We start from the raw sequence: 15,060 nt of genomic DNA, 5'->3' as shown, positions 1-15,060 counted from the left end.
TTACCCCCAGTAAGGTGCAGCAGCAGGACATACTGGCCACTTTTTATCAGATCCAAGAGATGCTTTAGACCCTATCACACCAGGTCTTGTTGTTGTCCTTGTCAAGTACTAGTCCTATTCTGGAGGAGAGGCAAAATGCAGGAAGATGAGCATAGCTGTAAGGCAAAAATCCCAGGAAAACACCTTATGAAAACCATCCATCTTGTGCTATACAGGACAGGTAAGAGGACATGGGAAGATGGCAACTTCTATGATGCATAGGGGTCAAAAGAGACAGGATTTCTCTCTTTATTTTTCTTCCTTACTTGATTGCACCTATCATTCTATCAACAATTCAAAGGGCTCAAATTGAAGTTCCTTTTTTGTGCTATAGACAGATGAGTACTTTCAGCTTCAACACTGTGGCAAGAGATGCCATTTTGAAATTGATTCGGGAACCATATGCTTCCCAAATCAAATAGCTGGCTTCAACCTTATGAAGATGAAAGAAATTGTGGATGAATCAGATTAAAGGAAGATGCGCTCAATTGAAGGAAAGCTAGTCATGCTTTTAGGACAAGGCATGTGCAAGCAAGGCAGAGTGTTAGCTTCACCTAGTGTAGTGTAGGTGCTGGGTTGTAGTTGGGCCTAGGATTATTTACTGTTGGATCTGAATATTGTCAAATTATTGATGAATAACAATTCCTTTCGACTGGAGAAATCCAGATTTAAGAAGACTCTTCCCCTTGAAGAGAAGGAACACTAGGGGCTTCCCTAGGGCATTTCTCCCTTTGTCAACTTTCTTCTCCAATGCCTCTCTCTATCTCTCTTTTGATGTGTAGCCAGGACTAGCGGACTGGCCAAACAGCCAGTTAACCATTAGACTTATTGCAGCTGTGGGACTAGACACCAAATGGTTTAGCACCACCACTTGGGTGCCAATTGATTGGCACCCTAGGCCAGACCAGCCTGCCAGCAGTCACAAGCGCCAACCCCTTTTGGTTTGTTTCCAATGTAGCCAATGCCCTCCTATGGCTTGGGCTTTGTGCATCCTTTGCTCACTACGTAGCCAGGCTCTCTCGGGTGTTCATGGCCCTTAAGAATGAGATGAGCTCGATTGCAATACATTTAGCAAATGATTATTTTGGTTATGCAGTACAGATTAGATACAAGCATAATGGAATATGATCTTAATCTTCATGCCTTTGGTTTTTAGGTTTTGCTCTTCTATTTACTGACTGTATATTCATCTTGGCAAACAGGTTAAGCTGCATTTGCTTACTGCAGTACTCAAGTGTTTCTTGAAAAGGCCACCTGAGACACGGAAGGCTTTAGGAGCTGCATTTGCTGCTGGTGTAGCTGATTCTCACCAGGTGAGGCTTTAGATGTAGTTCATGGATTGAAATGCTAGTGAACCTCAATTGTTGAAGGATTATTTGTTTTACTTTGGTCTTTTTGTTTCAGGATGTTCATGATAGAGCCTTATTCTACTACAGGCTTTTGCACTATGATGTGTCAATAGCTGAACGTGTAGTGAGTCCTCCTAAACAAGCAGTGTCTGTCTTTGCCGATACCCAAAGTAGTGAAATCAAAGATCGGATATTTGATGAATTCAACAGCTTATCTGTGATATACCAACAGGTAGGTTTATGAACACTTTGAGTGTTAGTTATACATGCTCCAATAGCCTTTTCAGTACTTTTTTTTAATGTTTTACTTTTTACATTTTAGTTTTGAAAAGGTTAGAACATAACCTTCTCCTCTGGATAATAATTATGTTCTATCAACTGAGTGTGGTAGATCATTATTTCTTTTACCACTTTTTGTGTGTTCCATGTATGATGAATCTCCCACCAAATATCACCAAGTTTTTAATTTTACATGCTTAATGGTTTTTAAAAAACAAAACTGAAAAATATTGTAGTAAATTTTAAAAAAGGTTTATCATTGTTTCATTTTTCACTGTTTTTCATTTGAAAAAGTTTGAGAAATTTCAAAGATTTTCAAACTACTTATTTGAAAGTCTTCTAGCCCTCTAGGCCTTGGCATAATTATTGCAACACCCAATATGAGTGACATGGTTAAGCCATGAATAAAACTTTGAATTTCTCTAGTCTCTAACTTCCCTGTTTCTGCAATCAGACTAAAGCCAGAAAATGTTTTTTTTTATCATATTCAAAATTGTTGCTGCATTTTGGAAGATGGCAGCTTGTCTTTCATCTTTAATTTTTTTCTCTAAATTTTCCAATATTTTGTGTTCCATAATATCCAGAGATTCTTTGTTATCCTATGTGAACAAATATTTCTCCTTTTGTTTTAGACATTGTAATATCTATTATCTTTCACATTTGAAAGAATTACCTGCGGATTTTGCCTTCTGGGAATTTTAAGATTTTTCAGGATATTCATGAAGATGGTTTTCTAATTGACGATTCACTGAATTTGCAGCCTTCATATATGTTTACTGATAAGGAGCATCGTGGAACATTTGAGTTCTCAGAAGACCTTGGATCCTTGTCAGTGACAGATGAAACTGCAGGTGGCGCACTTTCGGCACAGAGAGTTGAAGCAACTGACAATGATCTTCTTTTAAGCACATCAGAGAAAGAAGAGAATAAGGGTCACATTAATAATGGCCATTCCGCATATAGTGCTCCTGACTATAATGGACCTTCCGTGGCTTCTCTTATACCTACAGATACAACATTGTGAAGCTCCTCAATGCCACCTGCTAGTTCTAGCTTACCCATTGATGATCTTATTGGCTTGGGCTCTCCAGTTGCTCCTTCAACGCCTTTGAATCTTAATGCGAAAGCAGTTCTTGATCCTGGCACATTCCAGAAGAAATGGGGTCAGCTATCAATTGCTTTGTCAATGGTAGGTCATATCTATATTTCTTAATTTGACTATATGCTTAATTTCAAGATGAAATGATATCTTTCAATTTCTTGTGTTGTCAATTTTTACGGTGAATGCCGTTTCTTTCCTTTAATGTGTGTCTGTCTGTGTGGGTGGCTGGGTATGCGGTCTTGTACACAGAACTTAGTGTTGGATATGAAACACCCATGACTAGTGGGTAGGAGGGTATTCTTATGATTCCATGTCATGTATGATGTAACGTAGACATAATGTATGATAACAGGCTTGTAGCTGCTTTTGTGATGAAATACGTTATTAATGGCTAGTGGAGATGGAGCTGTTCTTATCTGTGCCATTTAACAGGCATAATCTATGATAGTACACGCTCACAGCTGTTTTGGGGATGAATTTGTTCTCCTATGTTCTTTTTTCTGGACTTTTTAGTGTTAATAAAAATTTGTTGATACTTGGGGTCAGTTAAGATAGACAGATGGTTAGGTCACACTATCATAACTGACAAGCCTCTAGTTTAATCCCACGGTTATTCCTAGCTTGCCTAGCAAAAAAAAGAAAGTTTGTTAATACCTGCATTTTCTGACATGTACCTTCTTTTCCCTGTAATATTTGTCTGTAATATTGTTCCATTTGAAAGGAATCTTTTTTCTGATTTGTTTGTTAGTAACCTAGTTAAGCATATTGGTTTCTTTTTGTACCTTTGTTAGTTTTGTTATCTTAATCAACGAAGGCGCTATCTGGTATCACATACATGGCATGACAGGCAAAAAAATTCCTGAAGCTTTCTTAAACTTTAGCTTTTGCTTGAGAATTTCATTTATACTTCTAACTGGTGCAACTTTCTAAACACATTTGTTTTACTGCTTGTTTAGCTCATGAGAGTACTTGCAGGATTTCTTGCTGACCCCACAAGGAGCTGCCACCTTGACGACACCTCAGGTCCTCCTCCTGCACATGCAAAGCCATTGCATATTGTGTATAGCCTCCGGTGGTCAAGCTCCAAACTTCAAGTTTTTCTTTTATGCACAGAAAGCTGATGACCTGTTGTCAGCTACCTCTTTCTATCTTGTGGAGTGCCTCATAAACACTTCCTCAGCAAAGGTACAAATAAAGATCAAAGCTGATGATAAAAGCACATCTGAGGCTTTTTCATCTCTGTTTCAATCGGCTTTGCTCAAGCTTGGTTCATCATAGACCTCTGCTGCTGCGGTTTAGACTTTTTGTTGCTTCATGGAAATTGTTGCCAGCATGTTAACCAAAGGTATATTTTCCGTGGTTGGGCTGCAGATTAGTACATGCTTTGTGCACTGCTACTAAAATGCGTGGGGCAGTCATATTTGCCGAGTTTAGATAGAGTTTATGGTTTGTTTGCAACCGGAGAATGAGGCGGGAGTATATTTATGCCGCCAGGTCTCAATGAATAAAGAGCTTTGTAACATAGAACAGGGTTAGTTCTTGTACAATGTATTTGAGTCTTTTGCTGAATACCAAAACGCATGAAACTATACAAGAAATGCTTATGCATTTTTGCGTCCACAGCCTTGCAAGCCTCTAATTCTTGAACCTTGATTGACAGTTGCATCCTGTCTCCTTGTGTAATGTGTGCGTGAGAAAGGGAGTTCATGCATGCATGCATGCCTGTGTATACATACTTATGTAAAGCTGCACACATGTGCTGCATGTGGATGCAAAAGCAATTGCTAGCTTGCAAGTGTTTTTATTCTCAATTGACAGCCAAAATCCAATCATGAACTGAATAAAGCACTATCCTGTTTAAATCCTTTAAGGAATGTAGTAATTATGACCAATTGCTTGGCTTATCATTTGCTTCCATAACTGCTTAACTGTTTGCATATTACATTGACTGCTTGAGTTATTCGATTTTTAGGAAGAAGCTGCACTTGACCTTATCATGATGGTTCATTCAGGTAGACTAGTTAAAAATTGCTCTTGATATTATCAATAACAGACTGTTTAATTACATGGAAAAAAGTTGTCTAAAAGAGAGTTTCAAACCCTCGGAAGTTACCCCCTGCATGACTATAAAAAAGCAAGACAAGATGCAACCTTGTTGGGAAGATCCCAGGAGTTCATTGGCAGTTCCAACTCAATATGGAGTGATTTGAACTCCTGGGGTCTTCCCAGCAAGACGGAGTGCGATCAGATCACTCCGACTATTCAAGATACTTCAAAAAGCAAGCATTTAACAAGCCCAGGTAACTTTTGCTGAGCTAACCCGTTTTCATTCCTTCCCCACAAGTGAAAAAAAGGTCAAATCATTACGGTGGCAAAGTAGCATCTTAGCCAAAGCCACCCCAGTTTTTCTTACTGCCTACTACTTTTCATGTGCAAATCTTACTTCCCCCTTGAAAAAGCATTCTCATGAGAAGGCTGAGCTGGCAGGATTATTTAGAAATCTGTGCCCTTTTCCAATGACAGACCATTCCCTTCAAAGGGAATGAAACAAACAAGCCCTCAAGGAACAGAAAGACAACCCAACCCCCTTGAACCGTTGCAACTGCGCTCCCATGCATTCATTTACTAAAGGGTCACAGAAGCTCAGACCAACTTGATATGGTATCCCAACAAACCTACCGGTAGACGTGATGGAGCATTTAACCATGGCTAGAAATCTTGGAATTACAAAATTCCTTGAAGCACATGCGTAGCAGGAGAGATTCAAAACATGGTGTAACATAAAGCACCAAAACAGTATTGCCGTATCCTGCTTGTATGCATGCTAATTTTCTCAAAAAATGAACTGGGTTTGAGAATTTTATTGGATGTTTTGATCGATTGAATATCTTGAATTGTAAAGAATACAAAACTGGAAAATTTGTAAAGCAAAATTACATATAAACATGGATCCTCACTTAAAAAACAATCGAAGGCCTTCTCTTAGATCATCCATTGTGATTGTAATCAAACTCTCAGCATCTACGCAACCAAGATCGAGCCTAAGATCCAAGTTCTCCCTTGCGTTCATAAGCATAGGATCAACGATTCCTCCATTCATCTCCTTGCGCTGCTTCTCAGTGGTTTCATTCTCTATCAGAGTTGCCAAATTCTCGATAAGACATGATGGGTGCAACTTGAAACCATAAAGTGAGCTCTCTTCAGCCTGGTTATTCATTTTAAGATGAACAATTTCTGCAAGTTCCCTTGGATTGAAGTCGCTAAAAAAGAAGATTTTGGTCACTCTTCTGGTAAAGCCTTCATTTGCAGAAATCACCCTCTTCATTGGTTCACTGTAACCTGCAAATATTACAACAATTTTCCCACTGTCCATAACTGACATAATTTCCTCTAGAGCCTCCAGCCCATAGTCCTTGTCGTCAGATTTCTGAGCAGGAATCAGTCTGTAGGCTTCATCAACAAACAGAATTCCTCCCATTGCCTCAGCAATCTACAGCACATTGTTAAACTTCTGAGTTTCATTGGAAGACATTTTCTAGAACATTAACTGGAAAATTCTTGGGCTATTAAACCATAAAGTCAGAATACAACCAAAGAATTCTAGAGGGTTAGTAACGAGACTTGGGACCAATAGCATACTAATACAATTAAAAGATACAGCAACTTTCACCCAGACATAGTTTCAGCATTATTATGAGGTTGGCAAACCAATCACATAGCAAGTCATTGCCGTGAACATAGTTCTCAAACAAAAGTTTAAACCTGGCAATTTGAGAAGGGATTTCAGATGCATAACATGCTGGTAGTCATCAATCTAAGTCCTGCTAATGAAATCTTTTAGGTGAAGGCTTGAAGCAAATCATAGTGCATAATTACTAGAAGCTTTTTACACAATTCGTAAAAACTATACAGGTACCTAAGGTATCTACTATATCATTTCACTATGATATTATACAAGGGGAATACCTTTCTTCTGGTCTTCGGTCCTGTGTGACCAACGAATTCACCAACAAGATCTGTCCGTTGTACTTCAGTTACAAGATCAATAGGCAAGATACCCATCCTATGAAGAAGCTTTCCAAGGATGCGGGCAACCATTGTTTTTCCTGTTATATGCAGAGCGTATGTCATTTTACCAAACACAAAAGCTTCATAAGCAAAAGAATCATACTGACTCACATACAGTCAAGATCCACAAAATACTGACTCACATACTTTGATAATATCATTGCCTGCAAGCGCGTTGAAAATCTTCTTGAACTGAAGCTTAAAATTGCTGATTAACTGGATGTGACAATTAAACAAAATTCTTGGACATAAAATAAAATCTAGTAATGTTGGTACTGTGGGAATTAAAGAACAATCTGAATAAAAAAATTAAAGAACCTTGATATACATGCATACATATGTGTGTGTGTGTGTGTGAGAGAGAGAGAGAGAGAGAGAGAGAGAGAGAGAGAGAGAGAGAGAGAGAGAGAGAGAGAGAGAGAGAGAGAGATTCTGAGCTATAAGGTACTAAATAGGTAGGTTGAAAGAATTCTGAAGCAAAAGAGGAGAGCGGCTGTGTGTTGACATTGACGTTAAAAAAAAAAAGCTGAAATAAAGCATAACTAAATATATGAAAATATGGAGGAAATATAGGCTTTGAGGGTTGATGGTAAAGTGGTTAGGAAGAAAAAATATGGAACATGATTCAATTACATTCTCTTTTCTCAAAAAAATAATAATGAAATTGTAGCAACTTGAAAAGATCAAGTGAAAGCATTTGAAAGGTTCAAATAAATAAGATTACTTAAGAAAGAAATTAACGAGAGAAACATGAGAAATCGTATTGGAAGAAACAAATGATGAAAGTAGACAAAAATAAATGGATGACAACCAATCTACATCAATGCCTTGATGCATGTGAGATTCTCTGAAAATGAAGTATGATAGTAACATGTTGGCATACTGTGGCTCTAAAACCACTACTGTGTGATTTGAGTGTCTGTTTCAGTAGCCACACATTCTTTATATTTTTTTTATTCACAAAAATATCCTTACAAAGTACAAAAATACAAGAAAAATATAGCAAATGACAATGCATAGCATGGCATTATCCACATACAATTGTCTGGAACACATCAAAAAATGTGAAGGGCTTATGGACCTATATAATGGCACACTAAAAAAGTATGCACCGTAGCAGATCTGTTCACTACCAAGAAAAGAGAGCACAACCTTTTCCCATAAGAAAACCAGAAACTCCGTTTACTCTAATATGGGAAAGAGAATCATCCGAACAAGTTGGAAATCATACAAGATAGAAGTCATAAAGTAAATATTCATTGATGCATCCAGAAAAAATAAACTTCCCATTGATTTCTTATGATAAAATAATGAAAAAAACAAAACAAAAACTGAATAGAGTGATTAAAAAATCACACCTCTCATTATCTGAATTCCTATCAACTAAAATGCTGTGAAGTCAGGACAAAGAAATGGAAGAAACACACCATTTGCAGAATACAAAAAGGTAACCAGGATGCTGACAAGAAGCGGTACCTGTTCCTGGGTTGCCAAGAAAGGCCATATGAGGGAGTCTCCTTGGAGCTACTTTAAGCCCAAGAGCTCTCCTCTTCTCATCTAGAAGCATTCCTTTGGCCCATTTCCGCAACTGTAGCTTGAGGTCATGTAGTCCAACCAGAGTTGATAATTCAGCTTCCAATTCTGCCATTTTGGCATTTGCTTCCTTACATGCTTCAATAGCCTTTTTTTTATGCTGCTCTTCCATATGCGATCTAATAAATTGTTTTACCTTCTCTGTACCTGAGAATTGTGAGAGGTGATCTAAAGGAGTCTTTCCTTCCTGTCAAACCACTATTTCTATCATTATCTCTGACAATGCTCAGATAAAAAGAGTATACAATATTTCTATCTTGAAGGCAATAGAAATCAATCATACATGATCAACAGCATAGCAATCTGCATTGTACTCAAGCAATGCTTCCACGGTTGCAGAATCTTTTGCTTGAAGAGAGTGCCAAACAGCCAGGTGCAGGGGAGTCATTCCGTTCTGTCAGAGTCACATAGTTAGGAAGTCCAACCTCAGAAAAGTTGATAGTATTGAAGGATTTACAAAGCAAACAGGTCTATGGATGCTAACATTTCAATCCTTATTAATGACAACAACAAAAAGTAGCAGGAGTAGCAGCGACACAGCCAGACGGACCTACATTAGGACTGCCCCCCCAAAATCATTGTTGGGTTCCATACAAATTACAATCATGGGTAAATGCAGAATTTATAAAGCAACAGGATGGAGATGTCAAGCTTCTGGTGGTAGTTTGCATTTGTGAAAAAATGAGGATTATGGCATGGTCCACCAGAACCTCCATCCTTTGGGAGAAGAGTTGCTATTTTGGAGACTCTTGCAAAATATAGGTCGTGTTGTCATGTTGGATCTCAAATGCAATGATTTAATTAAGGAAATATTCAGTACATTTATCTCAGTTGCCAGGTACTTTCAGAGCCTTTCTCTTGAATTAAAGTCATTGCTTATCTGAATTATTTAAATTTCGATTAAGGTGCTATGCGTACATGTTCATTACATGTTAAGTTGCATGTCAAAAACCAGATTAGACACACTTTCTGATCTACACTGTTCATTTAACATTGATGAAAATGTATGGTCCAATTAATTGGTTTAAGAGTGTTGTATACCTTTAGAGAATAGGATTTAAACACACTATCAAGGAGAAGGTTATTCACTTAATCTGACAGAAAAATGCAAATAAACTTTTGAGTTTTGAGTGTTGCAAGATCTTGATATTGGAGTAAAGCCAAAAATACCTATTTGATCATAGTTGTAATTCTTTGAAATGCTCCACTTTGAATGCACTTGGATAGAGCAGGTTCACTCTTTGGGTGTTCCTGTGTTTGTGGGTTTCCCTTTATGAATGTGCGCTAGAGTGTGTGAGCTACATTTGTGGGTAATTTATTTGTTAATCTCTTTCCTTTTAATTTTTTGTTCCTTCATCTATATGGAATTGCTATGAACAAATTTTCTTTGATGACTAAAATTGCTTTTTTTCTTTCTTAATGAGCATTTTGGTGAGATAGAAGCTGCAAATTGATAGATACATTACCTGATTGCCTTTTAGCCAAATGGGCTTGAAAGCTGAAACATCTAGCTTATGAGATTCACATTTGAGGTTTTTTGGAAAGCATTTATGATGCCTCTAATGACTGACTATGGATGCTAGAAGTTATGAAACTTTATTTATTCCTTCTAAGCAATTGTAACAATGTTGAAGTAAGAAAGTGTGCAAAATTATTGCATTTAGCCATCAATTTCTTGTACTCTTTGGCGTTTAAACTTTTAGTTAATAGGTCTAGGACTCTAGGTACACTGTTTCATTTTTTCCTTTTTGTTGCCACTGTCCATTAAAAAGCTCAAAAATTAGACTTACAAAATTATTCTAATCAAATTTTGAACTGTCAGTTTACCCCTTAATGTATGTAACATGGATGCTCCTAAAAGGGAATTGCACCCATCTTGGTATGGTGTGTGTGTCAGGTGCCTATTTCCTGAAAACACATACGTATGTGCATACATGCATATGTGAGAGGAGGGAGGGAGGGTGACATTTCTCCATTTCCTATGGTAGCATGGATTAGAGAACATGGCTGCTATTGTCACCTTAGATATAGTTGGATATATCAAATGCTTTCAACAGGATTTATAGCAATGTGTTCCTTGTGCATATCTAGGTTACTACATATAGATTGTCAAGAGCTATTGTTAAGAGGTCAGCTTGCCTCTGTTCAAGCTTGGTTCTTTAGTACGACATGTGGTGTGTTGACCTTTTTGAAGGTTGTTCAGTCTCAGGGGTTTATGAGCAAGGATATTAATAAAACATCATATAGGGCAAGACCCTAATTCACTTCACAGAATTGTCGAGAAGTCTTGTCAGGATTTAATAAATCAATCTCAAGATTCTCAACACTTACAGAAGGTGTTTGACCATTTCACTTCTGAACAAATTTTAAACAATCGACTGCAGTTGAAAGCCTCAATTGATGTTGTTCAACTACTTGCATTTCAAGGTGTTGCTTTTAGAGGTCGGATGAAAGTGGAGACTCAACAAATCGAGGAAATTTTCTTGAAATATTGGATTTGGTCGCTTCATAAAATGAAAAGGTTGCCGAAGTGATCGCTAACACTCCAAAAAATGCTTCTTACACATCCCCAAAGACACAAAAAGAAATTTTGCATATCTTTTCAACCAAAGTGAAGAAGGCAATTCATGAATAAATTGGTGATGCAAAGTTTTGCATACTAGTTGAATGAAGCTCGAGATGAGTCAATGAAGGAGCAAATGGCTATGGTTTTAAGGTTTGTCGACAAAGATGGCTTTGTGTGAGAGCAGTTTTTTGGGCTTGTTCATGTTTCTGATACTACGACATTAACCTTAAAAAATGGGATATATTTTGTACTATCTCATCATAATCTAGATATACAAAACATTCGAGGGTAAGGATATGACGGTGCAAGTAACATGAGGAAGATTGAATGAGTTGCAAGTATTGATTTCAAAAGAATGTCCATATGCCTACTATGTTCATTGTTTTGCACATCGTTTGCAATTGCCGTTAGTAGCAGCACCGAAAGAGGTTATTCTCGTTCATCAATTTTTTATTAAATTGATGTCTATTGTCAATTTTGTTTGTACTTCATCCAATCGTTATGAATAGTTGAGAGTTGCTAAAGCTTCTTTAAGTACTTTTTTGATTGAAAGTAATGAGATTGAAACTGGGAGAGGGCTTAATCAAATTGGTACTTTACAACGGCCTGAAAATACTCGTTGGAGTTCTCACTTAAGATCAGTTTCTGCCTTGATTAAATTGTCCAGTCCAATTTGTGAAGTTATTTTTGAAATCATTGATGATGGAACCACTTCTTCCCAACGAGCTAAAGCATACTTAATTTATCATACCATGACATCGTTTGAATTTTTATTCATCTTGCATCTCATGAAAGAAAATTATTGATCACTTATGTCAAGAATTGCAAGCCAAATCTAAGGACATTTTAAATGTCATGCATCTTGTTTCATCTACTATAACAGGTATCCAGCAATTTCGAGATTATAAATATGATAAATTAATTACCACGTTGAAGTTATTTTGCAAGGAATACAACATAGATGTCCCGGATATGAATGCTAATTATATTGATCGACGAGGTGCTCGCCGTCAACATGCCGATTTTACAATCGAGCATCATTATTGAGTGAATATTTTTTGTGCCGCAATAGCTTTTCAATTGCAAGAATTAAATCTACGGTTCAGTGAGCATTAAGTGAAGTTGTTGTTTCTCAGCTCGGCTCTTGATCCTTGAGCTGCACACGACTCTTTTAAAACTGATGATATCTGTCAGCAGATAAAAGAGTTTTATCCACAAGATTTTACGAATTTTGAAAAAGAACAATTGAAATAAGAACTTCACCATTATCAGAGTAATGTAGTTCAAGATTCAGAATTTCAGAAATTATCAAATATTTCTGATTTTGTGCCAATGGTTGGTTAGCACCAACAAATCAAGAATCTATCAACTTATTTTTCGGATAGTTATAGTTCTTACTCTTGAGCATTTTCAGCTATGGATATTATCAAAACTAGGCTACAAAACAAAATTGAAAATGAGTTTCTCACCGATGCTTCGATGTTATACATTGAAAGAGAAATTGCAGCTAAATTTAGTACAGATTCAATTATAGAAAATTTTCAGGATATTAAAGAAAGTCGGGTTCTTTTTCTTAGCTAATTGAGTTGAAATATGAAATATTAAGAAACAATTATTTTTTGCTTTTTCTTTTGTTTCTATTTTGTTGACATGGAACAAATATTGTTTGTATTTTTTATATAATAATTTAATATTCAATTTTGTATATTTCTTATTCATGCTTTGTCTCTCCTATCTTGACACTATAAATTTCTTGTTTATGTTTGCACCCCGCCTCAATAAAAGTTTCTGGCTGGACACAACACAATAACAATTATGCACACCAATCAATCATTGACAAGATATGCCTTTGAAACATCTAAAATATTTGATTCAGCTGGAACTGGTCAACACATGCTTCCAGAATTGCTCTAGCGTAATACTGAGCATTCTGATCCAAGAGTTCTACCCCAAGACTCGTCACAACACACGCTTTCAGAAGCATGAATCAAAAGGTGCTTGATAGAGACATAGATAGCTTAAACAGAGAAAAACACTATGCATGAAGTTAGTAAAAATCACAAGAAATCCAAAGAACTATTATAGGAGAGATTACTTTTGCCTTGACTTCCAGACAACCACCATGATCAAGAAGCAACCGAACCACGTCAGCGCAGCCATTCTTCGCTGCGACATGTAAAGGGGTTTCTCCATACTGCAAAATAAAAAAAGTTTGTTTTTCACAATTATTTGGCCAAATCTAACAGAGCAGAGCTTCCCGGTAATTGCAGAAATGGATGATTTTGTCAGACTTTAAAGGTAAGGAGAAAAATTCTAGATCCTTCCAAGCACAACAATGAACCTCTAACATCAGGGATTTAGTTCGAAGCCGACACGTACCATATTTTGAGCTTCCAGATCTGCCTTTTCAGGTCCCTTGACATCAAGTAGATACCTCACAACCTCCAGCCTGTTGCAAGAGGCAGCAGCATGAAGCGGTGTCTGCGAGATCTGCGACGAAGAATGTGAACATGAAAATGTGCCAGACAGCGCAAAACGAAAGCAGAAAAGAGGAAGATGAATCCGCCAGATTCGTCAATCGAATACGACCAACCGATGAGATTGATGGTGATGGGTAGGTCGATCGCAGGAAGGCATTAGAAACTTCCTCAATCAAAGCAGTAAAGAAAGCACGAGAAACCAACATCCAGAGAAAAGGATGGGCAGAGGAACAACAATGCGCGGGATTTCATCATGGGAAATGCGAAAAAGGGAAACAGGATGAATTACAACGACGTTTGGGGCGTTGATAAGGTTAGGGGCCTGCAGCAGCAGGGAGCGCAAGTTTTGTAGGTCTCCGGCCTGAGCGTACGAGTGAACGGTCCCTCCTGCCGACGCACCGGAAGCCACCGACGACGGCGACAACCTTCTGTTTCCTCCTTTCGATCGATGATGATAGTCTCCAGAAGCGTGCCCATTCTCCGCCATTGCCTTTAGTTTCAGAGCCAGTGAGGCGAAGGAAGAAGAAGAAGAAGAGGAAGCCGACTCAACACCCCCTTCCTCCCAAAGAGACTGAGGCGCCCCCGATTCAGGTGGCCTCTGAGAGAGAGAGAGAGAGAGAGAGAGAGAGAGAGAGAGAGAGAGAGAGAGAGAGAGAGAGAGAGAGAGTCTCCACCACCACCACCGGCTAGCCTTAATTTAGTTGTTTGCTGCACTAAATTAGCTAATCAAAAGGAAATTATGGACGAAGGCGCAAGCGCGGGCAAGCATGTGCGGTTTTGTTTGTGCAGCTGTGTTGTCTTCTCTCCCCTTTTCACGACCACGTTCCCATTTCCGTATCTCGTTGTAAACGATTACAAAATACAGTGAGAAGCCCACCTTTTGCTGTGAACCTGTGGTCCTCGACGATGACGGCGCCGACAAACATGGTCCCACTAATAAGGAAAAAAAACACCAATTATTTTAATAAAAATAATGAAATAAAAAGGAAGGTGCATCAAGAAGAAAAACAAACAAACAAACAAAAAGTCACCCAACAATTACGAGATTCTGATTTCTGGATACCAATCTCATGCAACCAGGTGTTATTCATAATACAATTTTTAGTTTGTTGCATCGTTATTTTCTGCTACTGGACCCCACTAGAACGAAGCAGGTTACATGTCCCCCCCCAACAGGGCATCTCATGCTTGAGGGTCTCAAAAAGCACCACGTATTTAAGCCTGTGCATCTCGTATCCCCATGTTTGTCAGCAATAATTAGCATTGGAGTTTGATGCAATTGCAAAGACTTAAGTACCCTCTCCTCTTTTGGTGCAAAAAAAAAATAACAATTCTAGAGAATGAGTGATTGTAAAGACTTAATTGCCCCGAAGATGATTATTTAAGACCCAGTCTATGCACTGCAGGATTATCCGAGAAAAAAATCTCTCCTGAAGGAGGCCATGAACATCAACCCTCTCACTCTCTCTCTCCTTTCTCTTTCTGCTTCTGTGCACATCCAGCAGAAGATCCTATATTGCTCCATCAAGCACCGACTGACCTACACATTGACTGTTGTGAAGCCTGATTCAGAGTTTTTACCCT

General features: G+C 38.0%; 2 protein-coding genes across 2 annotated transcripts in view; one reads left to right on the top strand and one right to left on the bottom strand.

The window, feature by feature from the left end:
- LOC149830225 (beta-adaptin-like protein A) overlaps window positions 1-4,646 on the top strand; it is a 28,984-nt gene extending 24,338 nt beyond the window's left edge. The window contains 4 exon segments of the mRNA XM_090015750.1: window positions 1,242-1,352; window positions 1,444-1,620; window positions 2,428-2,856; window positions 3,745-4,646. Coding sequence (XP_089871876.1) covers window positions 1,242-1,352; window positions 1,444-1,620; window positions 2,428-2,856; window positions 3,745-4,047 — 1,020 coding nt within the window. The 3' untranslated portion in view covers window positions 4,048-4,646.
- A 973-nt stretch (window positions 4,647-5,619) lies between these two features.
- On the bottom strand, window positions 5,620-14,382 carry LOC149830224 (protein CfxQ homolog). The gene is made up of 7 exons (XM_090015749.1): window positions 13,766-14,382; window positions 13,376-13,486; window positions 13,092-13,190; window positions 8,714-8,824; window positions 8,314-8,617; window positions 6,736-6,875; window positions 5,620-6,259 (listed from the first exon to the last, which is right to left on the bottom strand). Exons 1-7 carry the CDS (start codon window positions 13,961-13,963, stop codon window positions 5,723-5,725), a joined length of 1,500 nt encoding a protein of 499 aa, XP_089871875.1. The 5' UTR covers window positions 13,964-14,382; the 3' UTR covers window positions 5,620-5,722.
- Between the last annotated feature and the right edge of the window lie 678 nt (window positions 14,383-15,060).

This window comes from Nuphar pumila, chromosome 8 (genome assembly GCF_984573655.1).
Source record: "Nuphar pumila chromosome 8, dmNupPumi1.hap1.1, whole genome shotgun sequence".
In the NCBI taxonomy this organism is placed as follows: Eukaryota; Viridiplantae; Streptophyta; class Magnoliopsida; order Nymphaeales; family Nymphaeaceae; genus Nuphar; species Nuphar pumila.
The sequence above is the reverse complement of the archived record's forward strand: the minus strand, read 5'-3'. Positions and strand labels throughout refer to the sequence as shown.

Coding starts and splice junctions, on each gene's coding strand:
- LOC149830224 (XM_090015749.1), bottom strand. CDS start 13,963: ATGGCGGAGAATGGGCACGCTTCTGGAGACTATCATCATCGATCGAAA. Junction 13,487..13,765: donor TCAACGCCCCAAACGTCGTT/GTAATTCATCCT, acceptor TCTTCGTCGCAG/ATCTCGCAGACACCGCTTCA. Junction 8,825..13,091: donor GTCTGGAAGTCAAGGCAAAA/GTAATCTCTCCT, acceptor TGACTCTGACAG/AACGGAATGACTCCCCTGCA.